Below are 15,000 nucleotides of genomic sequence, written 5' to 3'. Positions count from 1 at the left end.
GTACTGCTGTCAGAATTGACTTAAATACATTTGATGTGGTTTCCAGTACCATTAAAGCCTTAAAGATGTCCAAGACTACGTTGATGTTTTCTGCTTGAAGGCAAAGCTAGAACAGATGGTGCACTGCATAGTTGCTTTTTTTGCCTTTATTTGCATACTCCGTTGTAAATGTTTTGCTAGAAATGTAATGCCATTTATTGAGGTAGTAAATCAAATGCTGTACTTAGCTGTTAGCAAAAAAGTATTTAAATGATGCTGTCAGACTATTATAGCAATAATTTTTTTGTCATTTGGCCATAATAATCCTGAATTTTGTAGTTGTAGTAAGATTATTTTACACAGTTGTGTTTCACAGTCCATAGAATTATTGCTATTTTGTTGAATAAAATAAACTCTGGCCTTCACAGTGATGTATCATGTAGCATTGCTGTCTCATAGCTCTTGGTTTTCTGATTTGCTACCCGATGTTTGTGCGCATTCATGTATCCATGTAGATTTTGTTGGGTTCTCTGTTTTCTTCATTATCTGAAAGAATTGCTGTTAAGCAAACTGGTCATGCAAATCTGTGTGTGTGTGTGTGTGTGTGTGTGTGCGTGCGTGCGCATCTCATACTTTGAATTGGCAACTTCTCCAACAATGGTTCTCCTGTTTACATCTGTAGCTTGTCAGGATTAGATCTAATTCTTATGTGACCCTGAATGCGATGAAGAGGGTATGGGGAAATATTGAAAGTACTGTGTTGTAGCATCCCAAGATGTGCCAGTGGTGAATGGGCAAGCCCCCAAATTACCTTTTGGAGTGAGTATAATATGCAAAGGTGTGTGTAGCTATGATGGACTGGCAATCCTCTTCAGGATCTGTTTCTGTGGCTCGTGCCCCCTGAGTGTAGGCTCTGGCTCTCCTATGACCGCAAATTAAATTAAAGCAGGCTTTGGAGAAAAAATGAATGCATGAATGAATGATTCAGACTCTGTTGGAAGTGCTGTAATGTAACAGTTGCTGGTGATTCATTTCATACCTCATAGATTTTGGACAGGAGTAAAGTCTTAATCAGAAAATTGAAGATTTATAAATATTTTTCTGTTTTTCAGAGGAACCTTAAAATGCGACTTCTGAAAACAATATCATCCAAAAACCTAGTATATAGATACCAACCAGGTAATTCACATCTGTTAAACAAACAGCGTTTTCCCACTAGCAAATACAGGGGCACAATTTTCCCCCATAGCTACTCCCTTCTTTTGTTGAAAGAAATGTCCGTCAGTAAATACAAAATTGTTTCTTAAAACCATTTCCATCAATGTGTCCAAAACATTAATTTCATTGTTACTAAAAGCTTTAGATTCCAACAAGAAATCGTGGAACAATTCCAATCCTTCATCCTGAGGTGTCCCATTAAACAGGTTAACCACATCTATAGTGACGAAGGCCAGTTGGTGGGTGTAACGTACATTCCTCAATTTTATACAAAAAGTCCCACGAGTCCTTAATTATGTGATTCTCTGTTTGAACAAGTGCCTTAACTTTCTGATCTATGTACATGGCCATAGGGTGGGTGATAGAAGTACTACCACTAACTATAGGCCGCATAGGAAGGTCAGACAAGTTCTTATGTATGTTAGGAATGCCGAGCAGGGTGGGTACCCTTGGAAATTTAACTTGTAAAAACTCAGATGTTTTGAAGGTAATTTCTCCCCGGTCAAACATATATTTCAAACACATTCTAACTTTCTGGTAAGAAATGTTAATAAAATTCAAAGATGTCTGTTCATAGTGATCTTCATCAATCACCTGTTTGAACATTCTTTCAAGGTAATCCCTTCTAGAGATAATTACCATTCCCCCACCCTTGTCCGGCTTCATGACCCAAATTTCCTTGTTCATGCTAAGCTCTTTAAGCAGTTTTCTCTCACTTTCACTCAAATTATACAAAAAGGAACCTCTATTTTGCTGTTGTAACATAGTCCTAAAGTTCCACTCAAAAATCTTTTCAAACATATATAAAGGTGAGGAAATTTTAGGGTTAAAAATAATGTTTTTTCATAACACATTACCTGGTGTATGTGTTTTCCACATCCTTAAACAAAATTTTAAAATTAAGTTTCTTTAAAAAAGCTTTAAATCTATCCTAAGGGTTGCAATATTAGAAAAAACAGTAGTTACAAAAGTTAATCCTTTACTTCAGAGGCCCAAAGTCGTTGTGTATTTCTAAATCTGAATAGTTATATATATTGAAGTCCCTACTTTGGTTAGTTGTAATATTAGGAATTTGTTCACAAACGGTACCTGGAATGTTGGGGACTTCATCTAGGATGCCACTTACTTCTGTCGGTAATTCTGTGGCCTGTTTCCTCCTCTCCTCCTCCCTTGATTCCAAGGGCGAGAATTGTAGCTCTGTCGTGGATCTCCGTAATAGTTCCTCTGCCCGCCATTGGATTGGTTGTAAATCCTTTCAGACCTTCTTGGCGGTGGTCGTTCTTAAGGGCCAACTTCCTCGATTGTCGTACCCTTCCTCGTCGTATTCAGGGTTGGACTCAGAAACCGTCCCCTGTTGCTCACCATTTGTATTATTCCTTATCGCCGCAGGCTTAGGATAAGCCCTCCTCTCCAGATACTCCAGCCTATCATGTTTCAGCTTTCGCCACTTCCTCCTTTCAACGTCCGTAACAACTGAATCTATCTTTGAAAAGATAGAATTGTAGTCTGCTTTCTGTACATTGAATAAAAGATCTTTTTTTATTTTCACGTCCAATGCATCCGCCTCCTTAATGAGCGATTCAGTTTCCACCAAATTGTGCTTCTGTAAGATGTTTAGCATAGGTAACCCCTGAATGTTGAAAAATGCAATAAGTTCCAAATGCAGAGGTGAACCTGCTGCTAAGCCACTGGGACACTTCCAGAGTTGAAGACCCTTAGGAACCCTTCCATTCTTAATACATTCCAAAAGAAAAGCATTTTTGATTTGTAGTTTTTTACACTGTAGTAGCACCTTTTCCAAATTTTCTAGAGAATCTTTAAAAGTACCTGTGTTACTCGTGTTTCTCGTTCCCTGGCCAATACGAATGGTGGTCCGTAGCCAGCTATCCAAATTCACTTGTACCTGCGTTGTTCTACTAAGACCAGAGGAACTGTGTTCCGAAGCCTCTCGCAAACACACTGGTGTATTCATATACTCATTGCTACATAAATTGGAGCCCCCAGATGCTCCATTATGTTCCAGTAACAGCTGAACAAGTTGGGTAAGTTGTCCAACGCTGGTATGCAGTTCTCTTATAGTCGGCACGGGTGATGAAGGTTCCCCGTTAACTCTTTCTCCAGATGACATCATGCCAACAATAGTAAAAGACAGCAACCAATAACCAGACAAAGTACAAGTCCACTGGAAAATAAGCCACAGAAATAACCTTCTTGATTTTGAACAGGAGTAAATTCTTAATCGGAAAATTGAAGATTTATAAATATTCTTCTGTTTTTCAGAAGAACCTTAAAATGCGACTTTTGAAAAACAAAGTTGACGTAATTCTCTCCGTAGTATGATTAGTGTTGGACTACTCAAGAAGATCACTCCCCAAATGTCCAGTTTTCTAATTAGTTGAATAGGAAAGTAAACCATAAATGTAGCTGAATATGTAGGTTTAGATTAGAAATAATGTCCTTTGCAAATGTTGCATAAAGGAACAGACTATTGGATGGAAAAGCTAGTTATTTTCCACATATATTTTTGCTTATGCTAGTTGTAATTTCCCCTCTGGTATCGAGATGTTTTTAATGAAACTTTTTATTTTGTTTATTTGTTGAAGAATGTTCAGATTTTTCCAGAAGATTTACAATAAGGTGAAGAGGCTCAGTGTCTTCTACCTTTCATAAAAGCAGTGCAGCAAAGCTTTTTGTGGTGTGTGTGTGTGTGTGTGTGTGTGTGTGTGTGTGTGTGTGTGCATGCTTGCATGTGCGCACTCTGTTCAGTCTCCCACTTTGTTTTTAGTAGTTTTGCTCTTGTACTTTTAGTACTTGCTGGAATAGATCAGCCTTACTCTGAGGGCCTTAAAAGTGCATCTTGGATTGTAAGTGATTTATCTTTGATTTTGTGTAATAACATTTAAGTTTAGTAAGTCTTGCATGCCTTTAGTAGAAGGAGGGAACATTCCTGCAATTGTTTGTTTCTAATTAAAACAGGAATAGTTTTTTTGCAGTGAACATTTGCTGAGACATCCCTGAGGTTCAGAAATGAATTGGAACATTTTTTCCACTTTTTACAGTTTCTCATTTCATAACATTTGATGATAATGACCATTTTAAATTAAAACGCAGAACATGTACTCAAATGCATACATTTTCATCAACTTAATTTGACACAGAGCATTAGCTTTTTCATTATGTTGCCTTACTGCAGATGGTTGAGCTAGAAGAAGTTTGTTTATAAACTTCCATGACCAGTCTATCATCTGGCAAGTAGGTGGTGGTCCACTCTTCATTTAAACTAACTCATTGGCAAAGAGCAACTGTCAAGGATGCATTCCTCAATCATGTCCCTGACAACTCCACAATTAAAGTATAGAAGTTGTTGTGTCTTTCGGCTTTTCCTGGTTAGGGGTCGCCACAGCGGAACTCCGGTCCGCTAATGATTAGCAGTTGATTGTTACATGCCGTGTTGCCAGCCCTGATGCACAACCTTCAATGAAGGTACGCCCATTCACGCATGTCTCCATGCAAAAGACGCTCTAGCTGAGAATCTAACCGGACAGCGTCTTACTACAAGACGACAACGCTTCCGTAGCACCACCACTGCGGACTTTTAATTAAAGTATAGAAGTAATTAACACAAACAAAAACAGTTTTAAACTTCTTACTCTGTCTACATACATATGCATATATTTATTTATATATGTAGTCTTAACCTGCATAGAACAATGGCTCTGTTTCAGGTTCTGCCTGAGGATACAATGAAACAGATCTGAAAAGAGAAGAAATCAAACAAGATCCCAAGAGTACATAACATACAAGTAAATAAATACTAACAAGGATCAAACAGTAGTTTTAGTGTAAGTAACATAAAGGCATTTATTCTAATATTTACAGTAACATTTCAAATGATGAGATTGTACAATTTCTGCTATTTACAGTAGTAAAGGAACATAGAGATATAGTAGAGGAGTAGTTGGATAAACTGTGGTGACATGAGTGAGTAAAGAAAGGTGAAGAGGGGGTGATTAAGGGTGAATGATGCAGATATCTAGAAGAACAAAGCTTTGTTGATATGGTATCACATAATATACACTTGTATGTAAAAGTAGAACATGGAGAAAGAAATTGTATGCATGGAGAAAGAAATTGTATGCATGCGTACAGCAACAACTCAAGCCACTCGACTTCATGATAAGAAACATATGGAGGAGCTCAAGTCAAACATGCTTTGGTCAAGCTGCACCCCTGTAAATTGGTGTAACCAACACTTGTGTCACTCTGATTGTAGATCATGTGTTGTCCTGTCTGTTCGTCTCAACAGTTGGGGATATTTGCTTCGAGGCGGATATGAGCCCTCTATACCATAGAATTTCTCCAACACTTGAGATCCTCTCCCCCGTAATGCCCTGCAGTGTATTATAGCCCCAGATCTCCTTTGCAATTCTTACAAGCAGACATTTTCTCCATTGCTTTTTTTTTTTTTATTCCCAATCGAAGTATGACTACTTCAAACTTATGGTTTCGACCATATCACGTTCGAAGTTGTCATACTTCGACTATGTGATACAGACCCAAGGATGGGGTATATATTTCACAATGAATGAAATTTGTGTGTTAGGTATACGATTTGAGAATAAAGGTGCAAATAGAATTTGGGAATAAAATGAATAGAATGGGAATAAAGTCCGTCTTTTCTGGAGGACATATAAATTGTCATTTAGAAAAAAGACTCATTTGATAAGTTCAGTAATGAAGGGGAAAATAACATACTTAGCAAGTGTATTTATGTTGCCAACAGTATTTGAAAAGGAATCATTGCAGATATATTTTTTTCATTTATATATGGTTCTAGATTAAACCTAGAAAAAGAGGAGTTTTGTATGCAAGTAAAGAAGATGGAGGTTTAAGGTTGGTTAACCCCGTGGTATAGGCTGCTTCATTAAATTTGTACAAAGTGTTAAAGTGGATAAATGAATAAAATGAGATTAGTAGTAAAATTGTACAAATACTGTAAATTTTGGGATATGGTAAAAAGGGAAAAACAGTGTATAAATGAGGAAATAAAATATTACCAAGAAAAACTTTTTGTAGAAAATAAAAAATAATGAAGCAGAAAAAGGTAGAAATGTATGGTATAAGAATGTAATGATAAAACCATGGGAAAGTCTAACACATGAAAAAGTTAAAGCTCTAAAAATAGGAAGCAAATGCTGTAATCCAAAAGTAGAATGTCAAGATTTTTTTGTGGAGACTGATAATCAATAAATTGCCAGTAAAATGAAATATGTCATATAAAAAGAAAAGCGATAGAATATGTTTACATTTTCAAGAAGAAATTACGAAACACATATTTTTGAAATATAAAAGAGTAAAAAACTTATGGGGAAAATTATGCAAAGAAGATTTTTGAAGATATAAAAGAAATTGAATAAATAGGGATGTTCTAAGAATAGAAGTAAATAATTATGTTAAAAGAATAGATAAAAATGGTATTTTATAATATATGGGTTGTATGGAATGACCAAATAAATGAAATTATGTTTAATGGTAAATGGATTTTAGCAACAAACAGAAGTCACAAGTGTCCTGGGTACTTTGAACAAGGGATGGCGTTAGAGTCTTTGGAGGAAACTGTACCTGGGCAAGATAATGAGCAGCCAAGGAATTGGATACATCCTAAGGGTCAGTTGGGATGAATGGTTAAGGATCCATCTCCCTCCATGAGCATCATGCTGGCAATTGATTTTACCTGGTGTGAGACTAGAACCCACAGCCTTCTGCACCCAAGTCCATGGTGGTCCCTGTTGCTCCACTGACATTGAACATTTATGTACTCATATTTTTTCTCTACTTGTTATTTTTCCATGGTGTTTAGACATAGCATGAGCTTTTGTCTGCTGTTTTATTTAAGAAAAAGGCTTTGGTGTTCAAAAAAGTTTCAAGTGTGAGCACAAAATACATTCTCTGGACTCATGCCCACAGTGTGTGTATTGTTTAGGCCAAATTCACCTCAACAAAGAATGTGATGCCTTTTCTACTTTTGGATAAGGAGCACTTGACAAGAAAAATAAACTTATGGTAAGAGGTCTTCTCCCAAGTTTCATGGAGGATTCTGCACCCTCTTCCACAGACACAAACCATCTGCTGCCACCCAAAGCAACTGATAAGTGTCTGAAAAGTCTAATCTTTCTGCTGTTCATCATCTTGCCAAGGGACGGCTTCCTCCACGGACTCTTGAGCCATCCCTTGTTCAAGGTACCCAGGAAATTTGCAATTCTTGCTCTCCTTTCCCTGGAAGGTCACAAAGTGTAAAAGGAGACACTTGAACACCCCCCCCCCAGCCACACACACAAATAGCTCATGGTGATTATTCACCCCTCAAGACACCTCATTTGATAAAATTTGGAACTTCTGACAGGGAATTTGCTCACTGATTCCCCTTTTTGAGATCAGAAATTGTTTCATCAAGGCCTTTGGAGCAGGTCCATCTAATGCCTGGATGCCATTCCCCCCCCGGACAAGCTATTAGGCATGTTTCAGTGGGGTTGTTAGGACCTAATGTAATGGAATCAATCCCAAGGAAACCAAACAAGGTGCTTGTTTCCCTCCCCCCTCCCAAGGACCAACAACAGTGAAGCAAGGGCCCTCCTGTGGATTCTTTTGCTGTGATGGTAGCCACCAGGAAGGAACTTTCACTGTAAAATTCTATGGTCGGTCCCCCTAACAGGGCCATAGACCATTTTGGAAAGTGCATCTATTCTTCAGGAACGTTTTCCATGTGAACATTCAACTATATCACACACTTAACTAGATTAGAGAGAGTTTTAACCAGTGAGGTGTTACATCCCTAAGAAGACCTCAGACAGTTAAGACAAAGTCCATGGAGGCCCATTTGGCTGCCATACTGTTAATCACCAATCAGTAGATGGGGCATCTAGAGCAGTAGGCACTGGTGTGGCTATGAACCATCATGCCTGGCTGTGGTTGTGCAATTTTGCCGACAATTTCAAGGCATCCTTCCTTAATGCCATGTATGTGTGGTCTACCCTCTTTGGACCCAAACTGAAGGAAATCTTGATCAAGAGCGTGAGCAAGATGGCAAAATATTGTCTGCAATTGGAGTACGCTTCTATACTCCTCAGATTTCCAAGGAGCCAGAGAAGAGGGAAGTGATTTATGTTTATAAAATCCCAGCAATTTGCCGGTGACTCCTCTTTTAATAGCACCACCCTGGGGGCAGAGGAAGTCTGCAAAACTAAGGGTTTAGCTGTCCATTAGAACAAGAACATTAATCCATCTACCTGCTTAACTGAATAAATTACTGGAAAACTTCAACAAGGTGTCTTTTTTCTTTCCACAGGGAGGGAATCAGAAAGAGAGAGTCTCCTAGGTCCGCCAGCTAAAGTGGTTTTTAGCTGGACTAATCCTTTATACTCTGTTTCTTGCTAGTCTTGTCGCCCTCTGGGTCACAGGTAGGATACCAGACTTCACTTGAGCCCTCTGGATTACCTCTGTTTTCTGCTTTTAGAATTGTGGGATAAATCCTCTCATTCCAGTTATAGTGTGATTTATGAGAGAAGGGGGATTTAGGACACTTTCATCAGTTGATGGATTGACATAATTCTTATGTAGATTCAGTGTCGTAGTTAAGTTCCTCCTCCTCTACACTTAATTTTTGTCTCTTTGTAAAAGAAGAGATCATGAGCTGTCCCTCAGCTGCTTGTAATCTGCCACTATCTTCACAGTCTGGAATGTACAAGTACTTCCAGCAACCACGAGATCTCTGATTAAAGGGTTAGCCCAAGGCTTTGTACAATACTGATTATCATTCAGCCTGAAACACGATCATGGATATGACAAGCCACCTGTTGAATGGCCTAGCAACCATGTTTTTTCTCTGGAAAGTTGCTCACCCAGTGTCCTTGTGATCTGAATGGTTCTTATTTAAGGAATATGTGCTGTTTTCATTGATTGCAGTTTCATTGCAGCTCATTATTACTTTACGTTGAGCATTTTGTCATTCTAATATCTAAAACAAAATGCAAAGAAGCGATCATCTTATCAAGCTGTCAGCTTATGTTTTGATTTATGTAAAAAGTACAGAACTGCTTTCATTTCATATTGAGCTCATATTTAAGTTTCATCTATAGTGACACTATATATTTTTTATTTTACAGGAGTCTGAACTGTGTGGGTTTCTAATATTGTGAAGACTAGAGGAGAACTAAATGGCCTCTGCTGCTTCTGCTGTGCCTATAGGATTTCACTATGAAACAAACTACGTTGTCCTCAGTTACCTGGGACTTCTGTCTCAGGAGAAACTGAAGGAGCCACACTCCATGCAGGGTAAGTTCATCTTCTTCACTTGTTGTACACTGAAAATATTTTGTCGATTTTATCTATTAATTGAGGATATGTTTGAATCTTACTTTTTAGATAATTTTATATATAGTTGCATTAGTTTGCTAGCCTTTAACAGGAAAATCCCACCATCTCCTATATTTTAGCTCGACTCTTAGGTTGCTTTTCTTCCAACAATATGGTTCCGCTATTGTTTAGGTGCCACAAACCTAACTTTACTTCATAAAACTTGCATTTTCATTTTCTTGCTTCGGAATCAAAGGAAGGGAAAGCCCACACATGTTTAAAGCTTAACTTCTCACATACTTTGCTTAACATATCACAGTGAAAGGGAAAACTGTATTTTTTGTCAGGTACTGACCATAATCGTAAGCAATCAGTTGTACTGATGTCAGCATGTTAGCAGCTGCTGTAAAAAGGTCAAAGTGTTTTGAAACTATTTTCCGGTGCCTTTATTATAGAGAGGAAGAGGAACAGTATCAGTGCAACTAGTTGATAATATTACCATTTGTCTGTCTAAGCAGAGCCATTCTGATTTGGGCAGTTCTTTTTTGTAGGAGGGGTCAGAGAGGCATGAAAAATCATAAACGTCTTCATAGTTTATAAGAGAAATATTTTCTGACTTTTATAGAAAGCAGGAATACTACATTTAAGTCATCGTAAATCACATAATTGGACATCAGAGTCTTTAGTAATAAGATGAAAATAATTCTTTTTCATTTGATAATGGCAGTTTTTTTTCCTGACAGTCTTTGGTTTCAGTAGGAAGATCCAACTTTCTGCATCTAAAAAATTGCAGCCCTAATAACTGACCATATTTTGGTATAGTAATCCACTTACAAATTATATTTTCTGTAATTGCAGTAGTTTTATAGAAAGTAGTTTTAGTCCTAGACACAGAACTGATAATTTGACATGCTCAGGGATTACGGTTGTGATCAAGTTGGTGTACTACAGTATAATGTAACTCAAGGGTGCAACAGAAGAAGGAAAAAAAAAACAATGTATGAAGGCATCTGTGCCCTAGTTTAAAAAAAAAATCGTATAACTCAAATTCAAGAACAGGTAGCACTAGTGTAGCTGGGGCTGGGCGAGAGGGGCAACTGCCCTGGGTACAAAGTGTTGGGGGGGCACGATCAGCCCATCCCAATAGCTCTTTAATGCAATACTGGCTTTTAAAAGCCTTTATTGCATTTGTAGTCAAAACTGACGGCTGTAGTGCTCAGTGTGTGGTCTCAACTGTAGCAACTGCTTGCTATAGTGCAGTTTAACTAAAACAAGAGCACTCCATGCTTGCAGGGTATAAACTGTTTGCTGCAGTTGTAGCTGGCAGCTTGCTGTAGTTTAAACACAAGATTTTACAAAAAAAGAGAAAAGTAAAAGAAAAAATGAGTGCTGTAGCTCTCCGTGCAGGCAGGGTATAAAACATAGCAACTGTTTGCTACATTTGTAGCATGCAGTTTGCTACAGTTAAAAAAAAAAATTTTTAAAGTAAAACATGAGAGCCGAAGCACTCCATGTAGGCAAATATAAACTGTAGCAACTGTTTGCTGCAGTTTAAAAGAAGAAATATTTTTTTTTGCTTTTTTTTTTTTTTTTTTATAATAAAATATTTTAAAGGAGGGATGGGGACCAGGTAAAGAAACAGGACCAGAATGGCTGGGGCAGGAGTGTGTGTGTGTGTGTGTGTGTGTGTGTGTGTGTGTGTGTGTGGGGGGGTCATGTCATGCATCTGGCCAAGTGGTTGGTGCTAATAGAAGGAACGTCTCTTTCTTTTTTTGCTGGGGGGACACATAGATCTAACTGTAGAAAACTGATCACTTATGGCTTATTACAGTGAAGTGTTATTGGGGTTTTTTTGTTTTGTTTTATTTTTTTCCTCTGCTCTTGAAGAGCTGAGGGTGTGTGTTGCTGGTGCATAGTACCGTCTCAGGGCACTAACTGAACCAGCTATGCGTCTGACAGATAGTTGTAGCTTTTTTGTACTGCACTTGTAAAATACTTTTGAGCAAAAACAGCGAATACATTAGCACATTTTCCCCAGTATTCAGGATAACACAAAAAACAAAAAAAAAAAAACCAAAAAAAAAGTCATCCTCCTCCTGCTGCAGACACTGCTCTTAGGACTACAAAATGGCAATCCATACAAAACCTACAGTTTACTCACTTTCTTTGCTAGAGCTGTATAACTCTGTAAATAGTTTAAACCAAGCTCTGGGAAAAACGTGTAACTGTCATTCAGGAAATAAAAATTCAAACAACCCTTTGTGATGTGTAAGATGCCCGTGACTCGCGCTATTGCCACTGTATTTCAGTGGTCTAGGACAACAATGTTACTGCCTTATGTCTACCATGACTTAAATAAATAGGACTTGAAATGTATTCTGGAAAGGGGACAAGAAAGCACTGAAACAAGATCACATTTATTTGGCAGGCCTGGTGATGACTGTTTTGTGAAAAAAAAAAAGTATATTAAAATTTATGAAGCACCTAGAATGATTTTGATGCATTAAATAATTCAAAAAACAAAGATAAAATGTAAAGACAGCATTTTTTGAGTTCCAAGATGTGTAGGTTTCCTTTAATTGCCAGAAACTCTGAAGCTATGTTTGAATAGGCAGAGTAAATACTTTACCCATATTTTTAACACATGCCTGTGAAGATCAGTGACATGTAGTACTTGCAAGTAGGTATGACTGTAAAACATGTGCAACATGTATGTATTAATGTATTAATGTATTATGCATCCCATATACACAGACGCACACGTGTGTATATGTAATATATATATATATATATATATATATATATATATATATATGTACATACATACACATACGTGTGTGTGTGTTTGTGTGTATAGGTAGACTGCATTTGGTCTAAATGCTCGTTTTGTCACTGTGTATTTCGTCTACTAAACAAACTGTTGATAGGTATCAAAAATTGTACAGCAGACCTCTCAGTTCTTGGGTTGTGAAATATGCCCTTTCTTTGATATTGTGCAATTTCAGAGTTGCTATATATAATTAGCAGGGAGGCATGGGGGCATTTTATGTTGTCAGATCACAGTTAAATGCAGTCAGGGACTTTTCATTTTTAAAGTGTTGTGTGAATTTGGAGTTGTAGGCATGTGGGAATGTAGAGAGTTAAGGGGGCACATATTTTAGTTTTTTAGATCACTTAGCACTTTTTCAGTTAGATTTGGTGGACTGAGTCCTAACCAGTTGTTCTAATATAGTTTAACATACTCTTTTAAACAGACACACACAGACACACACACACTGTAAGCAATAATGCATTCCAAGGGACATTATAAGGAACTAACAGACTACCAAGGGGTATTGTGCAGCTTTTCCTCCCAACCCCTGGAAAGTCCACTATTTCCATGTAATAGCCTCCACGGAAGGCATTATTGTAGTTAAAGAATGGCTTATGTGATTGTGTTTTATTGATATTGCATTATGTGTTTATTTTTGTGGGGGGGGGGTTGTGTGATTTTCCGTGTTTTAATAAATGTAGCCCTTTTTTTTACTGAGGTAATGTTTTGTTATACCAATGATTACAAAACTTCTTTTAAGCAGATTTATGGGAAATAACAGATCAGTCAGGGTGTTGTGAAATTAAACCAGAGGGCTTGCATATTCGTAGATCTGTTGTTTCTATGTAATATCCACCCTAGAGAAAATGTCAACAGTAGTGTTTTAGTACTTGTAGATTTTTTTGTTATGATGGGAAGGATTCATTTTTTAAACTCTTAAGTTTTGGAGAAAAAATATTCTCTGAAACAAGAAGTTATCTACAAAAATGTTTTCTTACCTTTGCATACCAAGCTGTTACTTTACCAGTTCAACAGAAACATCTCCAATTACATCCTTCTAATTTACAAAAGAGCAGGAAACATGTTTTTATTAAATTAGCCAGGCACATCATTGGTTATAGATAAACAGCTAAATTTTTTTACATTGTGTGAATGTAATTGGAAATCTTTCTGTACTGAACTGGGAAAATAATATGTATGCTGAGCTTGGATGTTGATTTATTAAATTCCCTGCCAATATCATTGTACATTGTCTTTTCTTGGCAGCAGCAGTAACAAATGAACTGATCTCAACAGGACTATCTGGTAACTGACAGTGGGGATTCTTGGTGCCCCTCCATTCATAGAACTGTAATACTAGCATGTTCAAGATTGCAGGTAGCATAGTGGATTTATGCTGTAACTTGTTAACGAGCTGCTCCCTGTGGTACAGGATTTGGTTCTTCCAGACTTAGTTTGATTACTGTCTGACCTCAAGCAAGTCAATTAACCAGACAGTACTTTGGGACATTTGGGGAATTGGGCTAGGCTCCTTACTGGTCTCCTGGACTGGATGCCTAGTAATTACTTATGAACCCATCTCCTTTCTTAACTGTTTTTTCCTCCACTTTATGTGCTTACATCTCAGCTGTGACAACTTTTGCAGAATACCCAGATTTTGGTCACATAGTTTTGGTCTGCTCTGCATAAAAATTGTGTTTTTCTGTTAGATCATTGAGGTTAAAGTCCCTAATAAAAGACAAACACTGAGTTTCAGACATATCCTTCAGAAAATGCATGCTAATGCAAAACCTGGTATTCTGTCAACTTTATAAGTTAGTAAGAGCAATATTTAAAATCTAGCCCTGATTTTTGGACCAATTATTTTTGGCTTTGTCCAGAATTGTTTCATTAGGAGGTTGAGAGGTATGCCTATTTAAAAAAAAAAAAAAAATCCCAGTTCTCCATTCAAAGGAGTTTGCTTCTCACATGTTGCATTCTATACTGCCTTGCTTGACTAGATGTTGCCATGATTCCTAAAAGCGGAATACAAAAATAGACATAGTCAGCAAAGAAGGTGATCTAAGCTTTTAACAGATAGTTTGCACTTTAGTTTTAAAGCAGAAATCCTCATCAGATTTATGTGTTGTTGCTGAAGGGGTGAGCTTGTGAGTACAGTTGTAGTATGACAAATCCCTTCCTCCATATTCCCTCATGATCTTGTGTGTCAGTCATGGAGAAAAATGTGTAAGATTTCATACTTCAAGCTAGTGAGTAAATGTGAGCATTGATTTACAGACCTCTAACTAGTAATGTCATGTGTGTATGAGGCACTGGTTAGCCATAGCAGGAGGAGCTGACGGTTTAATTTTCCCCCTGTTGATTACTACTTTTGAAGAGCAGTAGTAACATCCTGGCATTTAACAGAGAATCAGGATGATTGCCTTGTTAAGGAGTTCAGAGTAGTATATGACTTGGTGGAAAACGTGTGGCTGTTTACTGCAGCTGTACTTGTGCTCGGAGTTAGGAACTTCAAGTCTCATAAACTGTCTCTCTTGCCCATTTTTTATAAGGTATTCTGTCTATAAAGACATGGTATTTGCAAGGGCTGTAAGGCTTATACTGCAAAAGAGATTGTGGTTGCTTTTGTAGCATGAAAT

The 15,000-nt window shown here is 37.5% G+C and overlaps 1 protein-coding gene across 2 annotated transcripts in view; it reads left to right on the top strand.

The window, feature by feature from the left end:
- The window catches only part of BCL2L13 (BCL2 like 13), a 583,548-nt gene that overhangs the window by 36,525 nt on the left and 532,023 nt on the right, over positions 1-15,000 (top strand). For both annotated transcript variants that reach the window (XM_044087597.1, XM_044087598.1), the window contains exon 2: positions 9,360-9,528. In XM_044087597.1, the coding sequence (XP_043943532.1) occupies positions 9,411-9,528 (118 nt within the window). In that variant the 5' untranslated portion in view covers positions 9,360-9,410. The remainder of the gene's footprint in view (positions 1-9,359; positions 9,529-15,000) is intronic.

Source organism: Protopterus annectens, chromosome 11.part0, assembly GCF_019279795.1.
Source record: "Protopterus annectens isolate FY-2018-M chromosome 11.part0, PAN1.0, whole genome shotgun sequence".
Taxonomy (NCBI): domain Eukaryota; kingdom Metazoa; phylum Chordata; order Ceratodontiformes; family Protopteridae; genus Protopterus; species Protopterus annectens.
The sequence above is the reverse complement of the archived record's forward strand: the minus strand, read 5'-3'. Positions and strand labels throughout refer to the sequence as shown.